We start from the raw sequence: 26,911 nt of genomic DNA, 5'->3' as shown, positions 1-26,911 counted from the left end.
ATGCACTGCTAAAGGCTTTAAGACAAAAATAGTAATACTGGGCCTTGGAAAGTCCAGCCAACATAATACCCTGTTTCTGACAGTATTCTCAAGTGGATACCAGCAAGAAGGGGAAGAGTAAGCCAAGCATAGACAACCACTTTTTTCTGAGCAGTATCCCTGATGCCAGACAGAAGGTAAGAGTGGCGTAACTCCAAGGCATCTGGATCATTCCAACCCACTCCATTTCCCAACCTGGCCCTAAAGAGGTCTTTAAAGCTTTACCAGATTACCATTTAATAAAAACACTCTGGTACAAATCTCACTCTACCAGTTTAAAACTAGACATAGCATTATTGATATTTAAATTAGACACTAATAAAGCTGTCAAGAACATTCCTGTTAAAATACTTGTTTCCACAAACTATCAAAATGCATTTAAAACTTAAGGGAAACACAGTCATGGTTAATAAGGCTTCACAACATGAGCCATTTACTTCCACCCTTTTTCAATTGTTTTATGCTAAACTCATAATTTGCTAACGTTTTTGTCCTGTTCAGTCCTACAGTTCAGAAACAAAGGCTATTCCTACTTCTAACACACCATTCCTATACAACACACCAATGCACCACATTAGACTGCAAAGCCTCTGGGTAGACCGTTTGAAGAGTTTAACTGTAAAGGCATAAGGACACCACAATTCAGGGCATTCACAATGCTCCTTAGATAACAGAGAATGACCCATAACACAGCAGCTACAGAAAAATCTACTACTAAAGAGCCTTGAGAGCAAGAAATCAAGTCAGGTATATATTAACAGACTTTTTTCCACATTCAAAGCAAACAAATTCAATCTGTAAGATAACTTATTTCTTTATAGAATGAAAAAGTGTCAAGTGCTGATATTTACCTTTTGCCCAATTATTCAATTTATATCAAGCATTCACTGCCAGAAGTAATAAGTTTTCTACTTACACATTAGTTTCAATTTTCATACAAGAGGTATGAATACTTGAAGGAATGCCCAATTTTTTTACTGTGATACACCACACACATTTGCAGGTGCAGAGTACCTTTTCATGGCCTGTTACAACTGCCTGGCACAGCAGTGTCATTAGTGGTTGTGCTGAAGTTCCTTTTCACTTGGCACCTCCTGTGCAATACACAGATGCCCTGCAACAAGAACTGACAAAGGGTTTGCAGCTCTGCCTACAAGGGCCAGCAGGCCAAGAGATGCTGTTCTCATGAGACTGCCTGGTAAAAAATGACAGATTTCTATATTAACTCTGTAGGTCATAAGTTCAGTGCAAACTCTGAAAGAGCATTTAAACCAAAGCAGTTCTTTGTAGCTCAAATATCTTTTAATAATTCATCTGTTTTCTGCACTCTTCTCCTGCTGCATTTCTTTGAATACTTTGGATCTACACTTGCCAACTATTATGAACTCTAAAGCCTTCTTGTTACAACTAGCTTCAAGCTGAAAACAAAATTAAAATCTCATCCAATAAAACTCTGATAACAGCAGGCCTGCTGTTTTTACGACTGAAATTAAAAGCCTTATTCATATTGCAAAGCAGTCAGAGACAAGATGGAGTAAGCACTGTTCTGACAGGCTCTGCACTAACACGACACGAGAGAAGTCTCTGCACTAAAAGACTGACCAGTCTAAATCATTAGGGGAATGTTTTTAGAAGTCTGGGGCACAGAATCCCACAGCCTGAAGGAATATTGGAGAGTGCAGAGAAAAACAAGGGAGGAGAGAAGTCAAATAAATTCCCTCTTACACAGAAGCTAAACATTAGGCAGAATCCACCCGGTAGAGAGTTTTCGGTGAAAAGACTTCAGTGAACACTGATTTAAAGTGAACATAAGATTTAAAATTCAGAAATTTTTGAAGAAATATTGTTCTGAAACTTCCTTAAAAGCAAAGCAGATCCAGAAATCCATCCTACTTTATAAAAAAGTACCATTTTCATAGTACTTTTAATGCCTTCAGGACTTCCCTACCATATGACTCTACATGTTAAAGTATTCTAACTACAGCTTTCCTCATGTGATTAATCAACCTTTTTGTTTCCATCTCTGGAAGGATTTCAAGCTGATAGATAACTAGAAAAAATAATTGCTATATTACCTAGTTAGGCTGAGTCTAACTCTAGTAATTAAAAGGCTGCAAATGCTGAAATGGGTACTTGTCCTTACCCCTCCACAGTGTGACAGAAGTAATCATCAAGTGGAAGTTCATTTAAAAAGCACTGAAGATGAATCATGGGGATGAGAGAAAAAGCACAAGGACAGGAAAGCAAACATGTATGTGAGCATGAACACACGTGCATGGTCTTAGTGACTTTTATGCCATGTATCAGTAACAAACTGCCTGAAAAGCAACAATGACTAACCTCCACATGTTAGTGAAACTGTGCATCAGGCTCACACAGCAAGGCAGAGCTGGAGGTTGGAGTCCATCCATTCTTAGGAGGAGGGCAGGAACACCATAAAGAACCAGGTATTTCACATAAAAGAACAGTACTTGAGCTAAAGCCAGACCACCTAAAAGAAAAAAAAAGAAATCATACCTTAAGCAAGTCCTGCAATATTTTTAAAAGCTGTTGATACTAATTACTTCCAAAAAGCAATTATTCCAAGAATTAAGGCAAGCACCATTGCTTGATGGGATACACAACATCTACTTTTACAAGAGCCACAGTACACAAGCCCATACATTTATGACATTAGGCACACACACAAAATGGTACCATCATTCCAATATGAAGGCACAAGTATGCATCTGTAGTTCCACTCTCAAAAATCTCTGGACTGTGGGTGTTGACTGCTATGAAAAAATAAGAACTGACTTATATTGAGCTAAAAATCAGAACATACCAATATAAGCAATCAACATTTACCACAGGGACAGTAAATTTAACTTTGCAAAAAAACCCCAACCAACCACTCTACGCTTGTTACTCCAGAACAGCCATAAACAATGGTTATAACTGCACCTTATCCTGACATCCCCACAAACATCCCATGTCCCGTCAGATTATTTGAGTCCCCAGAAAATACTCCTACAAGATGCCCTTCTGCTGCATCCAAGGCATAGAAGACTGGAACTCCACTTTGCACAGTGCTTAAAGCATATTTCAGTTTCTAAACCCACAGACAAAGGTCTCCTTAAGGTCCTTTAGCTGCCTTTTTTCCAAAGCAGAAATTTTGGCAGTGTGCTCGCTCACAGCTTAACCTCAGGTTATGACACAAACTCCAGCATCTTACACAGATCTGAGATGAAAATCATACATATTCTCATTATTATTATTCACGCAAGTAACAACCTTAGAATGCATTATAAAGGAAGATGATTCAAACTAATATTCTATGTTTTCTGTTGAACAAAGTGGTATTGACCAATAAGTAAAAACACAGTAAAAAGCAGAGGCCAGCACCTTTACAGAAACTGATGAGGTCACTCCTGAAGGACCCAATGACTTTGGTGAACTTTTCCATCTGACAGTTGACATACGGAAAATCTCACCACAAAGAAGGGAAACTAAAATTATAATTTTATACTTCAATAGAGAAAAAAAACCTATAAAATGCAATTGCTACATCTCCTTCCATTCCAGTGCTCTGCTTTCGCTCAGTTATATTACCGAACTTGACTGAAGGACTTTAGACATTCAGCCCAATTTTAAAGCCTTCCAGCAGACTTTCCTTGGAGACAAAGTGTTTAATCTGACTGCAGCAGTACATCTCCATGAACATTTAAGTAACCTGTCTTTTTTTGAGGAGGGGGGGAACATCCCTATTGCATTCTGCTGACTAATGAGTATTACTATGGATGACAACCAAAAGCTAAGCATTAAAAATTCATCTACTGTATAACAACCTAGAGTGAAATTCTGGTACTAATAACGTAAAATGCAAAATTCCTGCTGGCCTACACATGGCCAATATTTTGCTATGACAATCCAATATTTTTCGTTGTAATATCATAATCCATGCACATGATAAGAAACAGTTGTGCCATACAAGATAAAAATTGATGTTAGAACAAAATACTGAGACATGAAGCTTATGTGACTTTACTTCAGGGAAGCAGGCATCTAGTATTCAATAACATTATTCCCCAGAGAAAAACAAACAATCAGAAGCACAATTTGGATACTAGCCAATTAGCTCCACATTAGATTACTGCTAAATCATCTGTACAGCCAACTTTCTGCTTTAATTCCCTTCTCATTCAGTGTCTCATTTCTTTTCTGACAAATTTCATTGGAGAGCTGAACACTGACACCCACACAAATCAATTATGAAGATCACAGCTGTTTGTGCACTAGTAAAATTCAAAATCCTTTGGCTGTACTTGATGGAAAGGTATTTAGAAACAGGCTTCCACTCAGACCCAAAAAATCAATACATTTGATTTTAAATACAATGATGAAAGATCGAGTTCACGGATACAAAGTCATAATATGCAAGTTGTGGAAAAAAGGCATTTTCACCACCTCCAATAACACACGTCTAGGCTGTCATTACTGTAACTAACAGGCAGCTCAGTAGCACTGGCATCTTAAACACACACATCACAGTCACACCTGGCACACAGGAGCTACTCTGTGAATGGCAATTTCAAGACTCACAAAAACAGCAACACAAAGGTCCCTGTCAAAATACACAGATCAAGTTCTCACTGGTCTTGAACTCCTGCCAGCAGTAGGAGAGTTCTGGCCACTTAAGGAAAACTAAGGGCAAGATTCACCACGAAATAGCTGGGCTGTATTGGCAACAGGCACAGGCTTTAAACCTTCTTGCATACCTGGGACATTCCAGCTGCTTTGCATTTGCTCCGTTCTAGCACAAAGCAGCCAGAAGCACACTGCATCACCTGATTTAAAAATACGAATTAAACAATTAAATTCATTAACAATACCACATAATTTTTACACACAAGCATTATTTTAAATTGGAAACAAGCCATATCAAATGTGTATTATAACACACCTAAGAGGAAGAAGTACTGCAAAGATTCTATCTTTTCTCCAGAATAAATTAATTCAAAGGATTCAAAGTCAAGGTTTGTTGGTTTTGTTTTGTTTTTTTTTTAACAGAATGTGCTAAGGGATAAAATATCAAGTTAAAGTACCCAATCTTAATCCCATGCATTTCAACAGTTAAGCTGTTTGAAGTCCCAGACTAAAGCAATTTACTTTCATAGAAGCTGGTATTTTTGCTTTATCATCTTCCAATCCTCAAAAAATTCTAAGCTTTCCTATGCTTTAAGAATGTATTTACAGACCTTCAAATGCTTTCCTTAAGTTTACTGCAAAACTGCATTTCCTAAGTTTCATAGAGCTTTGAAACAAAAACAACTACAAACTGGAATATTCACAAGATTTAATTTGTTTTAGTCTACTTATTCTCAAAGTTCTGCCTGGTATTTTTTTGACAGAAGTCAACAAATAGAATATTTTCATAAGCAAGCAACAAAACATTTGCATCCAGCTATTGCAAATCACACTTGCCATTTTTCTGTCCTTAAGCCATCACCAAAAGTCATGGTCAACTGTAACTTAGAGGGCAATTTCATTATGAGCACAACATCACAACTTTACCCTTTTTGCAGCTACATTTACCCTATGGCATTAATGACTGCAGATGCTTGTTTCTGTCAAGTACCAGGACAGGTTGCACTAGAAAACAGAGATAAATATGAAGTCACATGTCAAAAGGGCTAGTGACACATGGCAGAAGTCTAATAGGAAGCAGACATTTATAACAGCTCAGAATTTGGGGCCATATCGTCAAGTTCAAAATATCCCAGCCTTTCAGCAGCACACAAGAAGCAAGGAACATCCTTATGTGGGTGGAGTAGTGGCAGGAAAGTCCCACAGTGTTTCTCCTGGAGGCTAAGTGCTTATTTTTAGACAAAGCTGAATGGACATAAAGGTCCCAAAGTGAAATTACTTAAATAAGACTAAACAGAGCCATCAAGGAACTCTCAGTCAAGGCACAGACAGGTCTTCCAAGTTAAAGGAAACCAGAAGGCTTTTCAAGCACACACACGCTTTAAAGACACCTACCATGAATACTCCCAAGGACTTTGAGAAACCTGGTCTAGTGGAAGGAACCCCCATGGCAAAGGGGTTGGAATTAGACGATCTTTAACGTTCCTTTCAACCCAAACCATTATATGAAAACATCTACTGTAAGCACTGTGTTCAACAGTAGTTACTTGCATGAAAAAGCTCTCTAAATAAACCAAGAGTTATCACACTGCACTGTTTTTTACTGGGATAGAGCTCATTTTCTTCATACTGGCCAGTGTGGGGCTGTGTTTGGATCTGTGCTGAAAACAGTGTTGATGAAAACACAGGGATGTTTTTGTTACTACACAGTTTAGAGAGTCAAGGCCTTTTCTGCTCCTCACCCCCCGCCAGTGAAAAGGCTGAGGGTGCACAAGGAGCTTGGAGGAGACACAGCCAGGACATCTGATCCCAACTGACCCAAGGGATATCCCATACCATATGCTCACACTTACCATATAAAGCTAGGGGAATAAGAAAGGGGGGATGTTCAGAGTGATGGCATTTGTCTTCCTAAGCAACCATTGTACATGAAGGAGCCCAGCTTTTCTAGGGCCGCCTGCCCAGAGAAGCGGGGAATTAATTCCTTGTTTTGCTTTGCTTGCACATGTGGCTTTTGCTTTACCTTTTAAACTGTCTTTATGCCAATCTATAAATTCTCAGTTTTATTCTTCCAATTCTCTTCCCACCTCTCCAAGAAAAGAAAAGGAGTGGGCAGCTGTGTGGTGTTCAGTTTCTAGCTGGGGTTAAGCCACAACACACGAGTAAAAAGAAAAGTAGTCATAGGAGTAAGTTAATTGCCAATACTATCTTGAAGTTCAGCCTACAGGAAAGATTAGAAAAATTAGACGCATGAACACTTCTTTCTACAAAGCAGGGAACAACTTAATATTTTAGAGCAAAAAAATATCTAAGTTTTCTGATTCATGTTTATATTTCCAGTTTACAAAACAGACCTCAAAATGCCAAGTATTTCATCAGTTTCTCCTTATCATTATTTTGCAGGACAGAAAAAATCTGTCTCCTCTTAGTATTTCATTACCACTTAGATGAACAGATACCCCGATTTCAATAGCAAAACACTGCATGCTTCTGAAAATGAACTCAGAAATCTATTTCCTATCTGTGGGTTTATCAGAAAAACCTGCAAATACATCAAAAGCAGCACCCTACATGCAATTTACATAGACTACTCTGTAGGTCTCACTGTCAAAGAAGAACATTTCTTCTTCTAACAAATTAAAACATGGGATCAGCAACTACAGACTAAACCACATGGCTCCACCTTTGAACGATCATATTCTAGATTGACTTAGATACCACTCATACAAAAATACACTTTTGAAGTAGCAGAGCCTAGTTAATAATTAAAACAGTGATATTGTTAATTGACACTACCTTGTGCATGCTTCACTAGAACAAAAAGACAGCACACAGTTATGACCAATACATTAAAAGCCATAGAGAATTCACAACATCCTATCGTGTGCGTACATCTCAGATGTATGTCTATACATCACACACCTCTGACAAAGTACAGACAGATTCCTAGTAAAAGATATTTTCACAACTATAAGATCTATTGAGATCTAGATTAATCCAGAGCAACAATTATATTCAACAATATATTTTCATACACAGTTCTGTCTTTCATCATTCCCTGTACCTTGCCAGATGCACACAAAGCTCTGCCCAGATGAGCAGAGGTAAGTAGACGGTGCTGAACCACCAGGAAAAATGTGAAGCCTCGTAAGGGAAATACAGGCAGTGCTTCTTTCAACATCTGCATTTTCAGACACAGACTTAACACATAAATGACCTAGCAACATACATTTCAGTTTCTATACAATAGAATGTACCTCAGCAGAGTGGATTTTACCACTGACAGTCTACGTTGTCACAGTAAAGAAAGAAAAAAATCACTTGTTTCAACTTAAGCTCTTTCAACCATTGCTATTAAGCTCCCCATTACTACATATCAGTGAATTTGTCATTCAGCTGCAGAAGTTTGAAGAACAGACATTGAAAAGGATCACCAATCTACCTCTCCTTTACTCATTTCTTTTCACTTGCTTCATTACATACCATATCCAAACATTACTCAGTAGAACAGATGAACCTCTGATCTGGCACGTGTAGGTATTTTTCAGGCATGCTGCAGTTCATCAGGGTACTGGATTACTGGAATTCATAGTGGTCTTTATTCTTGGTGCCTGCAAATCTACATTTCACAGAGCAAAATCTAAAGGCAGAAAATTATTCCCAATTAACATTAAAATCTGAGAAGAACGAACTACCATGGTTTCCATTAACATGGAATACGGGTCTTCCTGCTGTGTCATTAATTCTGAAAGCACCCAATTCTTTCAGACAATCTGACTGATGCTACCAGAATGAAATGCAGCACTAACACAAACCCATGGAATTGCTATAAACACTGCATTTGATTGTCATCATTAAAAAAGCACAAATGCCCTGATATTGCTCAGTATGTCAATAGCTAACTAGCCACAGACACAAACATTTGTGCACACAATGATTTGTGAATTCTGCAAAATGGTCACATTCTCCAAACAATGGCTTCCTGGGACCAATAAATAACAGTTTTGAGATTGCACAGCTGACATCTTTAAATTAATTCTTGCATTCACACATTAACACCCTTTCCACAAACTGAAGGGCCATACATATACAGCAAACAGACAGCGTTGGATGCAGTCCATCATACTCCCCATTCTCTTCTGGATGTGGGGCCTAGTACTTGGTTACTGAAAAGCTATATTGCACCACTTGGTATATGTTGCTGCTTCTAGAAACTCATTTACCTCTGATTCCATCCACACAAGAGAAAATACTTCTCTTGCTGCTGGGACACACTCTCCCAGGTACTATTTTTTAAATTTTATACCTGTGTGCCCTTAGCAATGTTAGTTTAGGTCACTTTAGAATTTCTACTTTACACGGCCATAAATGACACTGTTACATAACAGCATTTTTTAACAAGTATTGAAACTCAGTCAAGGTTTAGTTTTGGAGTATTTTTTTATTTCCTTGTTGCCTCACCTTACAGGAACACCACACAGTGATGCAGAACACACTGTAGCTTCACACTCAGGAGGAGGAGACTGACATTGTCCTCAGATGCTGAGAGCAAAATCTCACAGCAGTGTTGTCTTTACACGTGCTGCTGGCATTTACTGCCCATTGTTTAAAGTTATCCCAGAAAAAAGCATGGAGTAGCAGATATAAGTTCCCTAACTAGAGATAACTGCAGAACAGCCTCACAGCCTTTCCCTTAAGTTTACCAGGCTATGAGGGCAGCCAGACATCACAGTGTAAATAAATGTTCCACGCTGGTTTGAAGCTGCTGTAGTTAAACAGGAAACCCAAAATGAACAAACCCCATCAGTGCAGAAAGGCTTACATACCATGGCTAATCCTCCTGAGTCAACAGCAAGCTGCTTCCTTGGTCTCAATACTCAGTTATCTGATTAAATTAGTCCCAATAACACAGCATGCAAAGTAACAGAGGGGAGTGCTTGGCTCTGTACAGGAACTACTGTAGAAGCATGGTAAGATCCATAAGGGTCCAGTAAGACTTAACAGCAAATTATTACCAGTACCCATGCTCATATATTGGTGGCTCCCTAAAGCAAGTCACAACAGTGGCCTATCACTGATTTGAGTCTAAGGAAACCTATATAATCATTGTGATAAAACCTGCAGAGAAAACATGAAGTGACCAATTTCTAGCTCAAAAATCTCATATATAGTATATTTTAAACACCTGCCTACATTACCACAAAGACAAAGCTCAGTGAGAGAAGGGTTATATTTTGAGTACATCTCTCCTAAAGGCAGGGTCTCCACAGGCAACTTGTTAAACTACAATCATTTGACTTGAAATCAGGCATCTTTAAAGTCCAAACTTACTCTGACACTGGCTTTCATCTCCTGTTGTGTTGAAGCATTTTCACCTTTTCTAACCCTCTGTTCAAAACGCATTTTAATTCTTAGGATAACACACTTCATTTCATCAAATAAATACACAGACAACTTAGCCGCTGTCCATGAAGTAACTCTCTCCCCACCCTAAAAAATCAACACTGGTAGTCTTGAAGGGAGGGAGGAATCCACCAGTAGCACCACAGCTAGAATATTTCATCCCTAATTCTGTAGCCTTCCCCATATTATCAAGTGGCCAGCATTTTGTAACACACACAAGCACTAGGAACTAACAGATGCAACTCATCAATGAATTGACATTCAGAACAGAAAATGAAAACTCAGAATCCCCTTTCTGAACAGTGACTGCGTGAGCAGTGGAACGAACAGCAAACCACTGAGGCAAACCTCTCCCTTTCTTGCTCTCCATCTGCCCTTGCCCATTTTAGGTATAAAAATGATATACTAAAACATGTATCAGGTGTGTACGTGTGCACATAGGGGTACACAGAGAGTGCACACATTGCCCTCTGCTGACCAGAGTCCGATGCAGTCCAACAGTGCCCTCCACCATACACGCACTGTGGTGACACAGGCGAGCTCCAGCGAGTGCAGGACAGCCCGTCCCAGCGTGTGTGCCAATCCCTGGTGTGAGAGACACCTCCCGCAAGTCAAGAATCACCAAGGCTTTTTCAGAACCCAGTTTTAAGGTCTGGGGTTTCTTTGCTTTTTCCCCCCCTACCTGGTGATACAGCTGGGAAGGGGGGGCAGGAATCAAATCAACCACATACACCACCTAAAGCTCTTGCTGATTTATGCTGCAATTTTCAGCACTCTTTTTCCTCACAGTTGGGCATTTTAATGAAATACCAGGGAGCTGGGAGCAGGGTAGAAGGGGGGGAAGCCAAGCAGGAAAACAGAACTGAGAGGCACTGACTACTACTTTCAGGTTACCTTATCTGCAACTCCTTCCCTCTACTATTTGCTCAAGTTCAGTCCTTTTACTTTTTAATGTGAATACAAAAACAAAAATCAATCAGAAGGAGATCAAAAATAATTCTTAACATCTGCCCTCCTCCATCCCCACACTAAATAAACTCCTGGAAGTGTCCACTTCTATGACTTGAGGGGGAAAATCACTTTAGAACAAAGTTTAGAGACATACCCTAGACTGGAAAAAGTACAGAATATTTTTTAATTTAGGAAGCACTCAGTAAGTTCAAGTAAGCTTATGGAGAATCTACATGTTATATTATGAGTCTGTAGATCACCTTTCTGACAGCGGCTGGCTATAATGTGCTACATTTACATACCTACAAATGGACATAAAAGAGACTGGGGTTCTTGAAGTGGGGGAAGAAGAAAGATTTCTGCTATTGTTTCTATACTCACCCAAGGCCCAGTAAGATGCAGATTCCAAAGGCAGAGCACTACTGTAGAGAGCATGGATATACATGAGGTGAATCATCAGCTCAGCCAGGCACCACCAAAAGAAAATACGAATTATGCCCACAATTAAGATGCTGAGATTGGTCTTCATACTGAAAGCTTCTTGTCTCCTCATCTAAAGAAGAAATCCAAAGAGGTTACCTGGCACAAAACTGACCATTTTACTCAAAATACTCATCCTGAGAACTTTTTACTACACCATTTGGAAATTCCTGACACACTCTTGAGGGAGACTGGTCTCTGCATTCTCAATCTCAGTAAGCAGTAGAAACCAACAAGAAGCCAAATGTGAACCCACGCTGCACCAAACTGTTGTAAAAAAGGCCAAGTGTTGTTAACCTGAACAGAATCCAGACATGAGACTAATTCCTGCAACTTGACCTCTGGAAATAATCTAAAAAGATTAAAGGAACTAGAGCGATGAAGGTTTTCGAAGCAGCAGCCCTTCTGAACACAGGAATAATGACTGCTTACTCTTAAAATACCTCCAACTTCAATCAACTGCAGAGACTCAATTACTTGACGACAGTTCTTTATTTTTCTCCCACAGCATTGCCAAAGTCCGCAAGACCTACATGATGTGCCAAGCAAATGGAAGTGCAAGTTTAAATAACAGATAAGGCAAAGTTTGCAGTTGACAGGCTTCTCAAGAGGCTCCAAACTCTTACACTGCTAACTGCAGTAAACACATTGGCATATTATTATTGCACCACCTTTCTGCAATAAAAGAGAATAGAATCAAAAACCAGAAACATAGGATTGCCTAAAAATTCAGTCATGTGTTATACATCTATTACTGTGTGAAACATTTCCTTCTCCAGTCTCTACCTGGCCACCAAAAGTGCACATACAAGAGAAGCAACCAACTCATCTGCACAGGCCCTCAATCCCAAGCACTGTACAGCTAACATGGACACTCATTTGGAGGGTTCCTTTGCATCAGCTAGAAGAAAGCTTGGAGATGGCCATTTTATCACAGTGATTTTCACAACAGGCCTTCAAACCCATGTCTAGAACTGCCATGCCTTGTTTCAACACAGAAATTCAACAAGGCCAGTGACAGGGTCAGTGTCTCATTTTTGCCTGGCAGTGGATGCCAATTGTCACTGCCTCCAGCTCCAGAATTTTTGCTTCCCAGTGTGCTCAGCAGGAACCCTCATCCCAGTCTCAGCTTCAGTTAAGAGGTTCTGAGAGTGGTCTCTTCCAATATAATCAATAAATACTCTCTTTGCATCGTGTATTTTGAATCAACTGCTGGGCACTGCAACCTTTGAAACCCTTTTCTGACCTCACCTGCCAAGGTAATACCTTCTGCTCAGGCAAGAGCTCTCACAATGACCTGCAGCAAACACCAACAAGAAACACATTAAGGTTGTTCAGTTTGTTCCATCTTCTTCAGGGCTTTAACCACAGTCTGTATGTATTTAAGGAGAACTTTCTGCAAATACAGGCATATCATTCTCATTCTTCCTTTTCCTTTTACACCAAGAATACATGTGTTCTTTGTACAGGTCTTTGCTGAGCCATATCAGGTGATAAATTTCAAAGCAAGGCCCCCCAGTTTTTCCTACCAGCTATCCCCAAGCTGCTTTCAGCTTGGAGTCTCATAGATCTTCTGAAACAGTCCTTGGAAAGAAAGCACAACTGTGCCTCTTCTAGGGTACAAGGATCTAGGTGGAATCTAATACACTTCAGAAGCTACAAAATAATTAGTAAAACACATTACTTCAGTTTCTATGCAAGTCTATGCAGACTTTTCCCACAATATCCAGCCCAAGATAACAACATACAGCCTTGCATCTTCCAAATCAAGTGAAAACAAATGAGCATAGGACTTTTCACTCAAGGGTCCACCACAATCTAGCTTCACTTTCATAAACCCCAATATTTGCTTTGGCTTCAAGAGAAAATCCCCAAATACAAACAGAAGGAAGCAGTCCCTAGGCTTCTACACATAAAGAGAAAAAGACAGTTTATGGTTTGAAATGTTCACTAACCCATTTTGACACAAAAATTTTAGCTGCAGACATAACAGGTTGTGATACCACTTCTTACCCAAGCGTGCAAGGAAATATGGAAAGCAATAAAGAATGAAAACACGGACTTTTCCCACCATGCGAAATGCAGGCTTGAAAAGAAGCCTGCAAGGGACTAAAAAAAGCATTCAGGTAGGTCTTATACATTAAACACACTGCTCAGTTGAAGCAAAATGCTCATAGTAAGTCATCAGCTGTTTTCATATCCACGTGAGGGGAAACTCGAGTTTTCAGAAATTCCCAACAAATTCCTGTGACCTTGAAATCTGTTTCAGAGTTAATAGCAAGCTTATGCTGAAAACATTACTTTATTCCACCTGATGAAGAAGAAAACAAAAATCCAGTCCAGTAGCTGCACACTAAAATTATGAACACTCTCCAAATGTAACAAAGCATGTCACTGGCTCCCTGATTGAAGGGATGAATCAGATGTCAGACAAGAACATCCTGTGAAGCAGAAGAACTTGGGGAGACAGGTTTGTCTTAAAAGTTGATATCCAGGACATTGCAAAATTCCTAATGATACACTTAAAATTGTCACATTCCTATAGTATTATTTGATTATTTCATAATTATGTGGAAGACAGCTTTAGACACTCGAACAACAACCACTGTTACCTGCTTACTGAATTCATCAAAATTCACAAGGGGTCCATTGTGGAATGTAGGATAATAAAACACATATGCCAGCATCCAGGGGAAGGAGTGGGATGACTTCTGGGTAGGTGCATGCCAGCAGTACTCCAGGCTGAAGCTAGTGCAGAAGAGGCAGCGGACAGACACAGTGAAGAGCAGCAGATAATACTCATTTTCAGTGTCATACCACTTCCTCTGCAAGACAAAACAAAGCCAGCTCATGACGGTGCAATGTTGTGTTTTCTCTACGGCAAGACAGCAGTGTCTACTCACATCCTAACTTTTGGGGTCAGCAGCAGCAGGACGAAACTAAAGCCAACAGCAGTGGGAATGAGAATATAAAGTCAACAGCACTAAACACATCAACAACAAGCACTGGCTTTTGATGGAGAAAGGCCCTCCAGAGCTACTGCAGCCAGCATAGAGACAACTTTCAGACTTTCAGAAAGAGCTTGATTTCAGAAACATGTTAGGCTGTGAAGAACTAGGACAGCAGGAGAGCTTTTCTTACAGAAATGAAACATCCACCTCAGATTCAGTCCAGTAATACAATATTCAAACCAGCCAGCAACACAATTGATAGCCAAGGGACTACTAGGGCTGAAGCTAGACCTGAAGAGAATCAGTCACTCCTGAGAAAGCTTAAGACTCAAAAAAACGTTACTGAGCCTTTACTGACCTTTTGACACTTGGTATCACACCTTGTTGCCAACAACAAAAACCTATGACCACAAAATACTTGGAAACATCAGCAAATGCAGTTTGGCTGACTGACAATTTATACTGCAGTGGGCCCTTTCCTTGTGAGAGCAAAGCACAAAACTGACCATACCACATGAAGAGATTCTATACACTCATTCCACCACCCCCTCCCCGAACATCAGAGCAACAACCCTTATAACAAATGTCCAGTTTTTCCCATTGGTCCAATGAAATACAACAGGACATTTCCTTACAACTGGGCAACAGTTTTTCCAAATCTGTACTACCCAGAAAAAGCCACCAAAGAGCAAAACTGAGCTTGCTTACAGCTGATTGATGCAAGTAACTCATTTGGTACAAATCAAAGTGTTGGAGAAAGTCTCCCTCCCTGCAGAAGTCACAGTCACCAATAAGTACAGGCAGGCTTAACTGAGTAACTCCTGGATACAAACCCAAAACCCAGCACCTTAAATGCCATTACAGACAACCACCACAATTAATTCGATACTTAACTAGTCCTTCTCACATTACCTTGGTTTCTTCCACAGCTGGTATGCGTAAAGTGGACAGCAGGATAAGGGAGCACAACCATGTCAGGAGTGACAGCTGAAACTGAGCCACAGCAAAGGAAATAGCTGCATGTAACAAAATGACAGCAAAGCCCTTGACTCCCAGTAACAGCCAGCAGGCAGCCATTCCATAAACCATCAAGCACCATGGTTTATACTGTCAGAAAAAGAAAAGTTAACAATCTTTAATTAAATTATTGCTAAAGAAAAAAGGCACTCAATAACCTGTGCTGCCTAGACACGTTCTACAGTAGAGACAAATACAGTCAATAAGATTAGGAACACACATGAAAACACACAGAAACCCAACTGTATCCCTAAAGGTGAAAGGGAAGGTGCTTCTGTAGCAGCATCATGTGAAAACCAGAGCCCCCCCAATTTGAGAGAGAACATAACTTCTTCCTTTCCTTCCCCAAACCAGCAGGTGGGACACCACACACAGATCATTTCCTACAATCATGTAATCATTTAGCAATCATGCCAAAAACCAAGCAGCCATCACTTTATATACTTTCCTCAGAAAGAAATAACTGCACCCTTGTTATGTGTACAAGTCAAACAATGCTGTTTAATGGCTCACAACAAGGCAGAAGCTTTTAGAGGTTGGAGGCTGAAATCTCCAAACATTAAGGCAACCAACCCCCACACACAATCCACACCACAGAATGGGATTTACTACACTCAGTGGTCTCACTGCAAAGCTTCTCATGTCCACAGTAAACAAACCCATTAGAAACTCCCTACCACGAAGAAAATCCCTACATACCTTCTCCACCAAGAGCCTGGACACTTGTGATACCAGCAGGTGACCAGCCAGAAGCCACAGTATACGCTCCCTTCCCCATTCAATCCAGTAGCTCCACTCAAAGTCCATGGGGTCCTGTGGCATGAAGGGAACTGGTCACTATGTCTATCTGGCCATAAGGGACAAGGGAATACCTCTGTAATATGCCAGCTGTGTGTTACCCAACAGAACTCCCACATCTCAGGAACATCATTTCAGCAATCCAGTTGGATCACTTACAGTGAACTCAGCACCATTTTCACTTCCAATGGGTCAGAGTTCAGGAAAACAGAGCTTTAGATGGTGTGCCTTCTAAGCATCACACTGGTGCTGAAGCTGAGCAAGCACCACCTCTCCTGAGGGATTCAGAGAGCAACTCTGCTCTGCCTTGGACAACTAAACTTCAGTGGAAAGGTGCTTTGCAGTAAGAGAAGTTGAGCTCCCCATTTCAACAAAGCCCAGTTGCAATCAGATGGAGTTAGGTCAGCTTGAGTTACCTGTGGCATGAGATTTTTATCTAAATTAGGTAAGAGGGATCAGCTGGTAACCCTGTGTCTGATGTAGAGCCTCACCAGAAGTTCATCTCAACTGCCTTAGGGCCTTCTAGAAAGTATGTATCAAAGGTCCATTACCAGCAGCCATGGCAGGCCAAACACCAAAACACTTCTGCAGACATGCATTCCTAGTTTTGTGTAAGGAATCCTCAAGATTAGTTGCATTATTTGCTTTCGACCTCACATCCTTTTGAAAAAATGCATGCAAGGGGAGGTGGGGATGTGTTTTTTGGTTTGGCATAGAGGACTACTAGTTTTCTTGCCTTTTTCTTTTTTTCTTACACCAACAATGTTTTCTTAAGACCTTACACCTCAAAAATCTGTTCTCCTCAATGCTGTACAACAGGACAACCAAGAGAAAAACATGTTCATTGACGTTAAGTATTATCCAAATCACCCAGTGACAAGAAAAAGGGGGGAAAGGCTGCAGAAAGTGTCAAGGTTGATCAGAGTTTTAAAGTCAAACAGTAAAATAGAGGATTATCAAGTGATGTAGCAAAGGATAAACACTTAAGCCAGGGATCAAGAAAAGGAACAAAACTTTGGTTATGATTCTTAGATCTAGACACACACAGCTATTCTCTCTTCCACATCAGAAACGTCAGACTAAAATCAACTACAAATATCTAAATCTGCATGTTACTATAAACTTCTGAAGCCAAATCAGAAGCTTGGGTGTGCAAAGGGCATTGATGCACAATATTCACATTATTGCCAGAAAACAAGACACTGTCGCCTCTCCTACCTTTTTTAGCCCCCGAAAGAGAGTCCCTGGGTCCAGCCCAAACCTTCTGTCCATTGCAGCTTCATACTCTGCAGGGAAGAGCAAACCTTTGATAAGGACACAGCAGCCAGAGCACAAAGAGTCAGGGACGGATTCTCTGCTGCTCAAGAGCAACACATTCTCATGTGGTCTCCAACAGTGAGGATACCCAAATCCAGGGAAGAGCAAGCCACCCTGTCACTGCTCACTAGGCGAGGGCCCCAACTGTGCCACAGCTCTGCACCACAGCAATGGCAAAGCAATTTCCCAGAACCTGCGTTTTGATTCCCGCTTGCAACAGGGACAGTAGCAGTGACCCACCTTTTACCACACAAGACCTGCACTAATCCTCACTTGCCTTTATTCAGAACTGCCTGGTTTCTCCCACCAGAGCAGAAGGGGAACACAGACCCAGAGCGCCCAGTACAGCCAAAACAGGGAAAAGCTGCTCAGAGAAGCTGCCTCTAGAGCCCGTTGCCACCACATTTTGCCACTTCTGCAGAAGACTTGCTGTATGCATGGGTGCACAGCCCTGTACCCAGCTACACAGCACTCCTTCCATTGCTCTGCAAATACCTTCCTGGCACTTCTGTTCTTCCCCTGAGCTCTTTCAAGAGCCAGGTAGAGTCATTAATGTAGAATCTTGCTGATTAAAGCCTAACAAGATCCAATATGTATTCCCTGCCAAGCCTCTCCAGCTTGTTATACTTTTATAATACAACTTTTTTTTCCATTTAAATAACAATGCGCTATAACACAGCTTCTTTTCATCCACAAATTGTACTTAACTTCTTTAAAATCCCACCCTTGCTCTGCACTACATAGCTCCACAGCTCCAAACCAAGCCACCACAGCAGCTACCAAGAGGTTACACAAGGCAGAGATAGGTGTTTGGAAACAAACTGACCACAAAGCTCTACAGACAACCCAACCATTGCTCTCAGCCCTGGACTCGGCGCCGGAGCCCCAGAGCTCCAGGCAGGGAACACCCACTTGCTAGGGCCACTCCAGGTCCAGACCCTGGCAAGTACCATTGGAAAGCACAGCTGTCTGAACCACCCACCTGCAAGGAGCTGCACGTGACTAGACAGGAAAAACAAGACAATTCAAACCCAGCTTTCCTGAGTCTTCCCTATCTGCATAGCTGAGCTTCAGAGGTCTCCCTCATCTTTTCCCTGACAGCCACATCCGAGGACACCGTTACCATGGGTCTTCCCACCACTCAAAAGCAAAAAAGCCGTGGGACAAAGCTCTCTGCCCAGGTGGCATCTGCCTACTGCTTCCTCGCATAGGGCAGGTTGGCAGCTGGGAAGAACAAAGGGGCTCCTCACAGAGGAACAAAGTAGAAACCAACCCAGAGAGCAGAACTCACACCGAACAGCCTAGCCAGCCACGGGCGGGAAGCTGTGCCCGAGCGAGCCCGCCCACGTCGCACACTTACTTCGAGACACTTGGTGCGCTTCGTAGAAAGCGTAGAGGTGGGAGCCCACGGTGAGGAGCCCATAGAGGCACAGTTCCCAGGCCGGCAGCAGCATCGGCACGGGAGCTGCTCCCGCCGGCCGCCTCCCTGCGGGGAAAGAGAGAACGGGAGCGGTCTCCCGGCGGAGGGCAGACAGGCACCCAGCAGCGGGACACCCGGCACGGGCACCGCGGCTCCAGAACCCCGCGCTACCGGGCTGGGAGGTGGCCCCACTCCGCCCGCAGCTGCCGGGAGGGCAAGCGAGCCATGCCCGGCCGCGCCGGCTGCAGACGCCCCGGCTCCAAGGGCGCCGGCTGCAGAGCCGAGGGTCCACGGCCCACGGCTGGCGGACCCTCGGGACAGAACCAGGGCCGGATGCCGGCTGCTCTAGCCGATCCGGGACAGTAAGGAGGGGAGAGGAGGCGCCGCTGCCCAATTACCTGAGGAGGGCTGTGCCGCCAGGACAGGAAGGAGCGGCAGCCGCGGCCTCGGGCGGGCCGACCGGAGGCTCCACACCCGCAGGGGAGTGGGCGGCCCCGCGCCCGGCCGCTCCAGCCACTCCGCCACACGGGCGACCCCGCGCCCGGTCCCGCCCAGCCCCTTACGGGCTGCGGCCGCCCCGCGGAGGGAGGGAGGGAGGCGGCGGGAGCGGGGCGGAGCTCCCGGCCCTGCGCGCCCGCGGCCGAACGCTGGGTGGCGCTGCAGCCCGCCCGCCTACGGGGTGCGCACACACTGCTACAGGCGTGTGTACACCTACGGGGTGTACATACATAGCCACAGGGCGTACACACACCTACAGGGTGTACATACACAGCCACAGGGTGTACGTACACAGCCACAGGGCGTACACACACCTACGGGGTGTAGGTACACAGCCACAGGGTGTACATACACAGCCACAGGGCGTACACACACCTACGGGGTGTACATACACAGCCACAGGGCGTACACACACCTACAGGGTGTACATACACAGCCACAGGGTGTACGTACACAGCCACAGGGCGTACACACACCTACGGGGTGTAGGTACACAGCCACAGGGCGTACACACACCTACGGGGTGTAGGTACACAGCCACAGGGCGTACACACACCTACAGGGTGTAGGTACACAGCCACAGGGTGTACATACACAGCCACAGGGTGTACATACACAGCCACAGGGTGTACGTACACACCTACAGGGTGTACACACACAGCCACAGGGCGTACACACACCTACAGGGTGTACATACACACCTACAGGATGTACATACACAGCCACAGGGTGTACATTCACACCTACAGGGTATACATGCATACCCACAGGGCGTACACACACCTACAGGATGTACATACACAGCCACAGGGTGTACATACACACCTACAGGGCATGCACACAACTACAGGGTGTACATACACACCTACAGGATGTAGGCACACAGCCACAGGGCGTGCACACACCTACAGGGTGTACATACACAGCCACAGGGTGTAGGTACACAGCCACAGGGCGTGCACACACCTACAGGATGTACATACACACCTACAGGGTGTACATACACACCTACAGGATGTACGTACACACCTACAGGGTGTACATACACAGCCACAGGGCGTACACACACCTACGGGGTGTACGTACACAGCCACAGGGCGTACATACACAGCCACAGGGCGTACACACACCTACGGGGTGTACATACACAGCCACAGGGCGTACACACACCTACAGGGTGTACATACACAGCCACAGGGTGTACGTACACAGCCACAGGGCGTACACACACCTACGGGGTGTAGGTACACAGCCACAGGGCGTACACACACCTACGGGGTGTACGTACACAGCCACAGGGCGTACACACACCTACAGGGTGTAGGTACACAGCCACAGGGTGTACATACACAGCCACAGGGTGTACATACACACCTACAGGGTGTACATACACAGCCACAGGGTGTACGTACACACCTACAGGGTGTACACACACAGCCACAGGGCGTACACACACCTACAGGGTGTACATACACACCTACAGGATGTACATACACAGCCACAGGGTGTACATTCACACCTACAGGGTATACATGCATACCCACAGGGCGTACACACACCTACAGGATGTACATACACAGCCACAGGGTGTACATACACACCTACAGGGCATGCACACAACTACAGGGTGTACATACACACCTACAGGATGTAGGCACACAGCCACAGGGCGTGCACACACCTACAGGGTGTACATACACAGCCACAGGGTGTAGGTACACAGCCACAGGGCGTGCACACACCTACAGGATGTACATACACACCTACAGGGTGTACATACACACCTACAGGATGTACGTACACACCTACAGGGTGTACATACACAGCCACAGGGCGTACACACACCTACGGGGTGTACGTACACAGCCACAGGGCGTACATACACAGCCACAGGGCGTACACACACCTACGGGGTGTACATACACAGCCACAGGGCGTACACACACCTACAGGGTGTACATACACAGCCACAGGGTGTACGTACACAGCCACAGGGCGTACACACACCTACGGGGTGTAGGTACACAGCCACAGGGCGTACACACACCTACGGGGTGTACGTACACAGCCACAGGGCGTACACACACCTACAGGGTGTAGGTACACAGCCACAGGGTGTACATACACAGCCACAGGGTGTACATACACACCTACAGGGTGTACATACACAGCCACAGGGTGTACGTACACACCTACAGGGTGTACACACACAGCCACAGGGCGTACACACACCTACAGGGTGTACATACACACCTACAGGATGTACATACACAGCCACAGGGTGTACATTCACACCTACAGGGTATACATGCATACCCACAGGGCGTACACACACCTACAGGATGTACATACACAGCCACAGGGTGTACATACACACCTACAGGGCATGCACACAACTACAGGGTGTACATACACACCTACAGGATGTAGGCACACAGCCACAGGGCGTGCACACACCTACAGGGTGTACATACACAGCCACAGGGTGTAGGTACACAGCCACAGGGCGTGCACACACCTACAGGATGTACATACACACCTACAGGGTGTACATACACACCTACAGGATGTACGTACACACCTACAGGGTGTACATACACAGCCACAGAGCGTACACACACCTACAGGGTGTACATACACACTCATAGGGCGTGCACACACCTACAGGGTGTACATACACACCTACAGGATGTACATACACAGCCACAGAGCGTACACACACCTACAGGGTGTACGTACACACCTACAGGGTGTACACACACCTACAGGGCGTGCACACACCTACAGGGTGTACATACACAGCCAAAGGCCTGCACACAGCCACAGGGTGTACATACACAGCCACAGGGCGTGCACACACCTACAGGCTGTGCACACAGCCACAGGGTGTACATATACACCTGCAGGATGTACATACACACCTACAGGGTGGGTATACACATCCACAGGGTGTGCACACACCTACAGGATGTACATACACACCTACAGGGTGTACATACACACCCACAGGGTGTACATACACAGCCACAGGGTGTACATACACACCTACATGGCGTGCACACACCTACAGGGTGCACATACACAGCCACAGGGTGCATACACACAGGGTTCACATGCACCTACACGCTGTACACACACCTACAGGGTGTACACACAGCTACAAGGAGTCCATAACAGCCTTTTACAGCCTTCTTGCCCACCCTCATCGATGTACAAGGCACACTTATGCTGGGACACTGTTTTTATCATTATCACGTCACAATTTGATAAATTAGCAGGTCTGAACAGCACCACCAAAGCAGGAGCATGGGGCTGGAAGTACTGGTGGTGACCACTCCCTCCTGGATCAACCTGCATTTTAGCAAGGGCTTCCTCCTCCTGGCAGTGCAGACACAACTAATGAACCTCACTGTTCCGAGAGTTAAAAGCACATTGACTTCCAACCCCAAAGGTTTGAGCAATCTATGCTCATCTGATCTTGCACCATGTGGCTTTTAACCTTCTCTGTTGCTGACATCAGTGATGTCATATTTTAACAGGGGGAAACATTTCATATCCTATTCGATCTTTTCTTGCTAGGTCTTTAAGTTCCTCTTATAAAATGATATTTCTCTTCCCCTGATCACCTGGCTGCATCCTCAAATTCCTGTTTCTGGATCTTGAAAGCCAGACTTCTATCTGATACCCCAGGCGAAGGCATAGAATCAAAGAATCACAGAATCATTAAGGTTGGAAAAAACCTCCAAGATCATCGAGTCCAACCTTTGACTGAATACTACCATGTCAACTAAACCATAGCACTAAGTGCCACATCCAGTCATTTCTTCAACACTTCCAGGAAGGGTGACTCCACCACCTCCCTGGGCAGCCAGTTCTAATGCTTAACCACCTGCTTCATGAAGAAATTCTTCCCAATGTCCAACCTGAACCTCCCTTGGTGGAGCTTGAGGCTATGTCCTCTTGTCCTGTCAATAGTTGCCTGGGAGAAGAGACTGACCTCTACCTGGCTACAGCCTCCTTTCAGGCAGTTGTAGAGAGTGATAAGGTCACCCTTGAGCATCATCTTTCCAGGGTAAACACCCCCAGATTCCTCTGATGCTCCTCACAGGACTTATTCTCCAGACCCTTCACCATCTCCATTGCCCTTCTCTGAACATGCTCCAGTGCCTCAACGTCTTTCTTGTAGTGAGGGGCTAAGAACTGGACACAGCACTCAAGGTGTGGCCTCACCAGTGCCCAGCACAGAGGGACAATCACTGCCCTGGTCCTGCTGGCCACACTATTTCTGGTACAAGCCAGAATGCCACTGGCCCTCTTGACCACCTGGGCACACACTGGCTCATGTTCAGCTGGCTGCCAACCAGCACCCCCAGATCCTTTTCCACTGGGCCATTTTCCAGCCACTCTACTCCAGTCAGTCATCAGTCTCATCAACACAAGGAATTGTTTTCCCTATCTGAACCAGACATACATCTCCTAATGTCTCCAATAATTGTATCTGTCCCTCAGAGCGCACGATGTTCTTGAATAATTTTTGCCTTTTGCCTCCATTTTTTCTTTCTGTCTCTTTTTGCCAGAGAATGACTCACCTTCAGTTTATGGTGTCAGTTGTGATAGCCCCTTGATGTATGAATTGCATTTACTCTGTGTAACTGCTGTAAAATCTCAAGGTTAGGGATGTTCTCTTCTGTGATACCCAGATACTATTCTCTGCTGACAGTGCTCCCCCAGTTTTTTGCCTTCATCAGGTTAGTCAGTATCTTCCCCTACCCCCTCCCCCCAAAAAAAATTTACAACTCACTGCATAACAGCACCAAAAGAGCAGTTCTGAACTTGTAAAAACGTTTCCAAAGCACTGCAGCCAAGTTACAGCCACTAAGGGTCAGCAGAGTTTCTGTTTTCCTGCAGTTTTGTGGTTTCTGGTCACCTGTCTGAAGTCGGCACAGGCACCAGGCCCTCTAGATGGCTGCATAACACCAACAGTATGCCGGCTGCAAAAAGCGAAGAGTTATAACAAGGTACAGCTTTTATATCAGGTTACTGTGAAAAGAACATCTTTGTCACTAGTTATGTGGTGACATTCAAAAGCCCTGTATGATCTGGGACCAGGTGAGCAGTTACCCTTCCACAAGGGTCACTGCCAAGCCCAGGGAGCAGGAACACTGACAAACTCTTGACAGTAGCCCCAGCTGGAAGATATCACTATCTGGAATTCTACATTAGATGATTTTTTTCCCCCCACCCTTATTCAAACGATTTTATGTAATACAAGTATGAGTTTGCAAGAGTAGCTGTAAACTAAGCTGCTGAACATCACTGGCGCAAACACCTATGCATTGACACAGCCCTCATGGTTTTAGATGGCATGAATGAAAAGCAGATTCTACTACTCCTCCAGTCACTGACAGGTAGCAGTGGAATCTGGGAGCGAAAACTCTAGAAAAATGGCAGCAGAATGTCCTACTTGTCATTTGATCAGCAAGGAGGTAATGATTATTAAGTGTCTCTTGCCCTATGTCCCAGCAGCTACACAGGCCTGGCAACCTCTTCAAAGCATCTGCTCTTTGAGAAGAAAGCAGTGTTACGCTGTGTACAAGTGGCAGGTTTCTCTGAGGCCAAAATTAATAATCAGCTTTGGGCAGAATGATGATTTGTGATGATAGAGATGTTTCCTTGGGACAATCAGGAGCATCACTTCTGTTTGAAGGTTTGAACCAAGATTACTCATTTCCAGAATGGCTACAGAGTGTCCTGCCCTCCCCGCCTCCATGAACAGAGGGTTAGACATCTTGCAGATTGGGTCGGGCATCACTAGCAGAGAATCTGTCCCTAATAGATGCTCATGTCCCCTTTTTTAACTTTTATTTCTGAAGCTGGCATAGCACCTGAGTTGAAAGGGTTGGGTTTTGACTGTGAAGTTGTAATGCCATTTGGTCAAAGTCTCCATTTCATATGCGATCAGCTGAGGTGTGGTTATCAGGAACTTAAGCAAAAAAATCCAGAATGAAAGAGGACAGAGGTAACAGAAGGCCTTTTAAAGAGGCCCTTACTATTGCCTTTCTATGCAAGGTGAGCTTCTACAAAACTCTTTATTACGTAATCACAGAATGGGTCAGGTTGGAAGGAACCACAGTGGGGTCATCTGGTCCAACCTCCCTGCTCCAGCAGGGTCATCCGAGAGCAAATGGCACAGCATTGCATCCAGACTGTTCTTGAGTATCTCTAGTGAGGGAGACTCCACAACCTCTCTGGGAAGCCTGTTCCACTGCTTGGTCACCCACACAGTAAAGAAGCTCTTCCTCATGTTCAGGCGGAACTTCCTGTGCATCAGTTTCTGCCCATTGCCTCTTGTCCTATTCCCTGGCGCCACTGAGCAGAGCCTGGTCCATCTTCTTGACTCCCCCACTTCAGACACTTACAGACATTGATGAGGTCCCCTCTCAGTCGTCTCTTCTCAAGTCTGAACAGGCCCAGCCCCCTCAGCCTTTCTTTATAAGAGATGCTCCAGTCCCTTAATCATCTTTGTTGCCCTCCTCTAGACCCACTCCAGGAGATCCATGTATCCCTTGTATTGAGGCACCCAGAACTGAACACAGCACTCCAGAAGAGGCCTCACCAGTGCTGAGTAGAGCCTAGTTATTTCTAGGACCTCATCATGGCCACGGGGAAAAGGCAAGGTGGGGGTTGTAAAAGGCAATGAAGTGAGAAAATGAGGCATTTTGCAGCTGGAAAATTAAAGCAAAGAAAATGTTTTTAAGGAAACCATTTTTTGCAATTGTCGTTTGTTTCACATAGGGTTAAGAAATCAAAATGAGTATATATTAACCCAGCAGGGGATTCCTCAAGCAGGCCAAAGCATAGGGCTTCTCACTGGTTTTATTTTTTAATATAAAGTCCCCATGGGGATTACATGCCCTAGAGCTTTCCCTCCCAGGTTGAGATCTCACAGCATTGACTCAACTCTTGTTTTCATTCACCCTCTGGAAATCACACAGTAATGCCCCCCGCATGCAGCATCTAAATGAAGGGACACAATCAGCACCCACTGAGACTCTGCAGGTTAGAAGTTCAGCAGCAGATAGGAGGATAAGCTATGTATATTTTGGAGAAATCACCAGTATGACAAGAAATCTCCATGTAGCAAACCAGCAGTATTAAAATGGGAAGATTGAAAAATATGGAAGGTATGGTATGTACAAAGAGAGCCAGGTGTGTCTTCCAATTAAATTTTTAAAAATTTTTTAAAGTTAAAATTTTTTAAGTTTAAAAATGACACAACTGATGTTAACGTGAACCCTCTGTCTGGGGATCTCAAGCACAGAGTTATGGACTCTGGGGAGACAATGTGCAAGTTTACGCTTTTTGTCTTGTTTGGCTTGGCTTAAGGAAAAGTGAACATGACACTAACTTG

General features: G+C 44.1%; 1 protein-coding gene across 5 annotated transcripts in view; it reads right to left on the bottom strand.

Annotated features, from left to right (window-relative positions):
• Nucleotides 1-19,551, bottom strand: part of HHAT (hedgehog acyltransferase) — a 151,296-nt gene extending 131,745 nt beyond the window's left edge. For 3 of the 5 annotated variants that reach the window (XM_048296239.1, XM_048296237.1, XM_048296238.1), the window contains exons 1-9: nt 19,401-19,485; nt 18,943-19,068; nt 17,484-17,551; nt 16,167-16,280; nt 15,363-15,557; nt 14,112-14,324; nt 11,401-11,572; nt 4,797-4,865; nt 2,380-2,530 (exon numbers count right to left, since the gene is read on the bottom strand). In XM_048296239.1, coding sequence (XP_048152196.1) covers nt 2,380-2,530; nt 4,797-4,865; nt 11,401-11,572; nt 14,112-14,324; nt 15,363-15,557; nt 16,167-16,280; nt 17,484-17,551; nt 18,943-19,036 — 1,076 coding nt within the window. In that variant the 5' untranslated portion in view covers nt 19,037-19,068; nt 19,401-19,485. Of the gene's footprint in view, nt 1-2,379; nt 2,531-4,796; nt 4,866-11,400; nt 11,573-14,111; nt 14,325-15,362; nt 15,558-16,166; nt 16,281-17,483; nt 17,552-18,942; nt 19,069-19,400 lie in introns of all 5 variants that reach the window. The other 2 variants (XM_048296241.1, XM_048296242.1) reach the window with 2 other exon arrangements.
• Between the last annotated feature and the right edge of the window lie 7,360 nt (nt 19,552-26,911).

The sequence above is a fragment of the Corvus hawaiiensis genome, chromosome 3 (genome assembly GCF_020740725.1).
Source record: "Corvus hawaiiensis isolate bCorHaw1 chromosome 3, bCorHaw1.pri.cur, whole genome shotgun sequence".
Taxonomy (NCBI): Eukaryota; Metazoa; Chordata; class Aves; order Passeriformes; family Corvidae; genus Corvus; species Corvus hawaiiensis.
The sequence above is the reverse complement of the archived record's forward strand: the minus strand, read 5'-3'. Positions and strand labels throughout refer to the sequence as shown.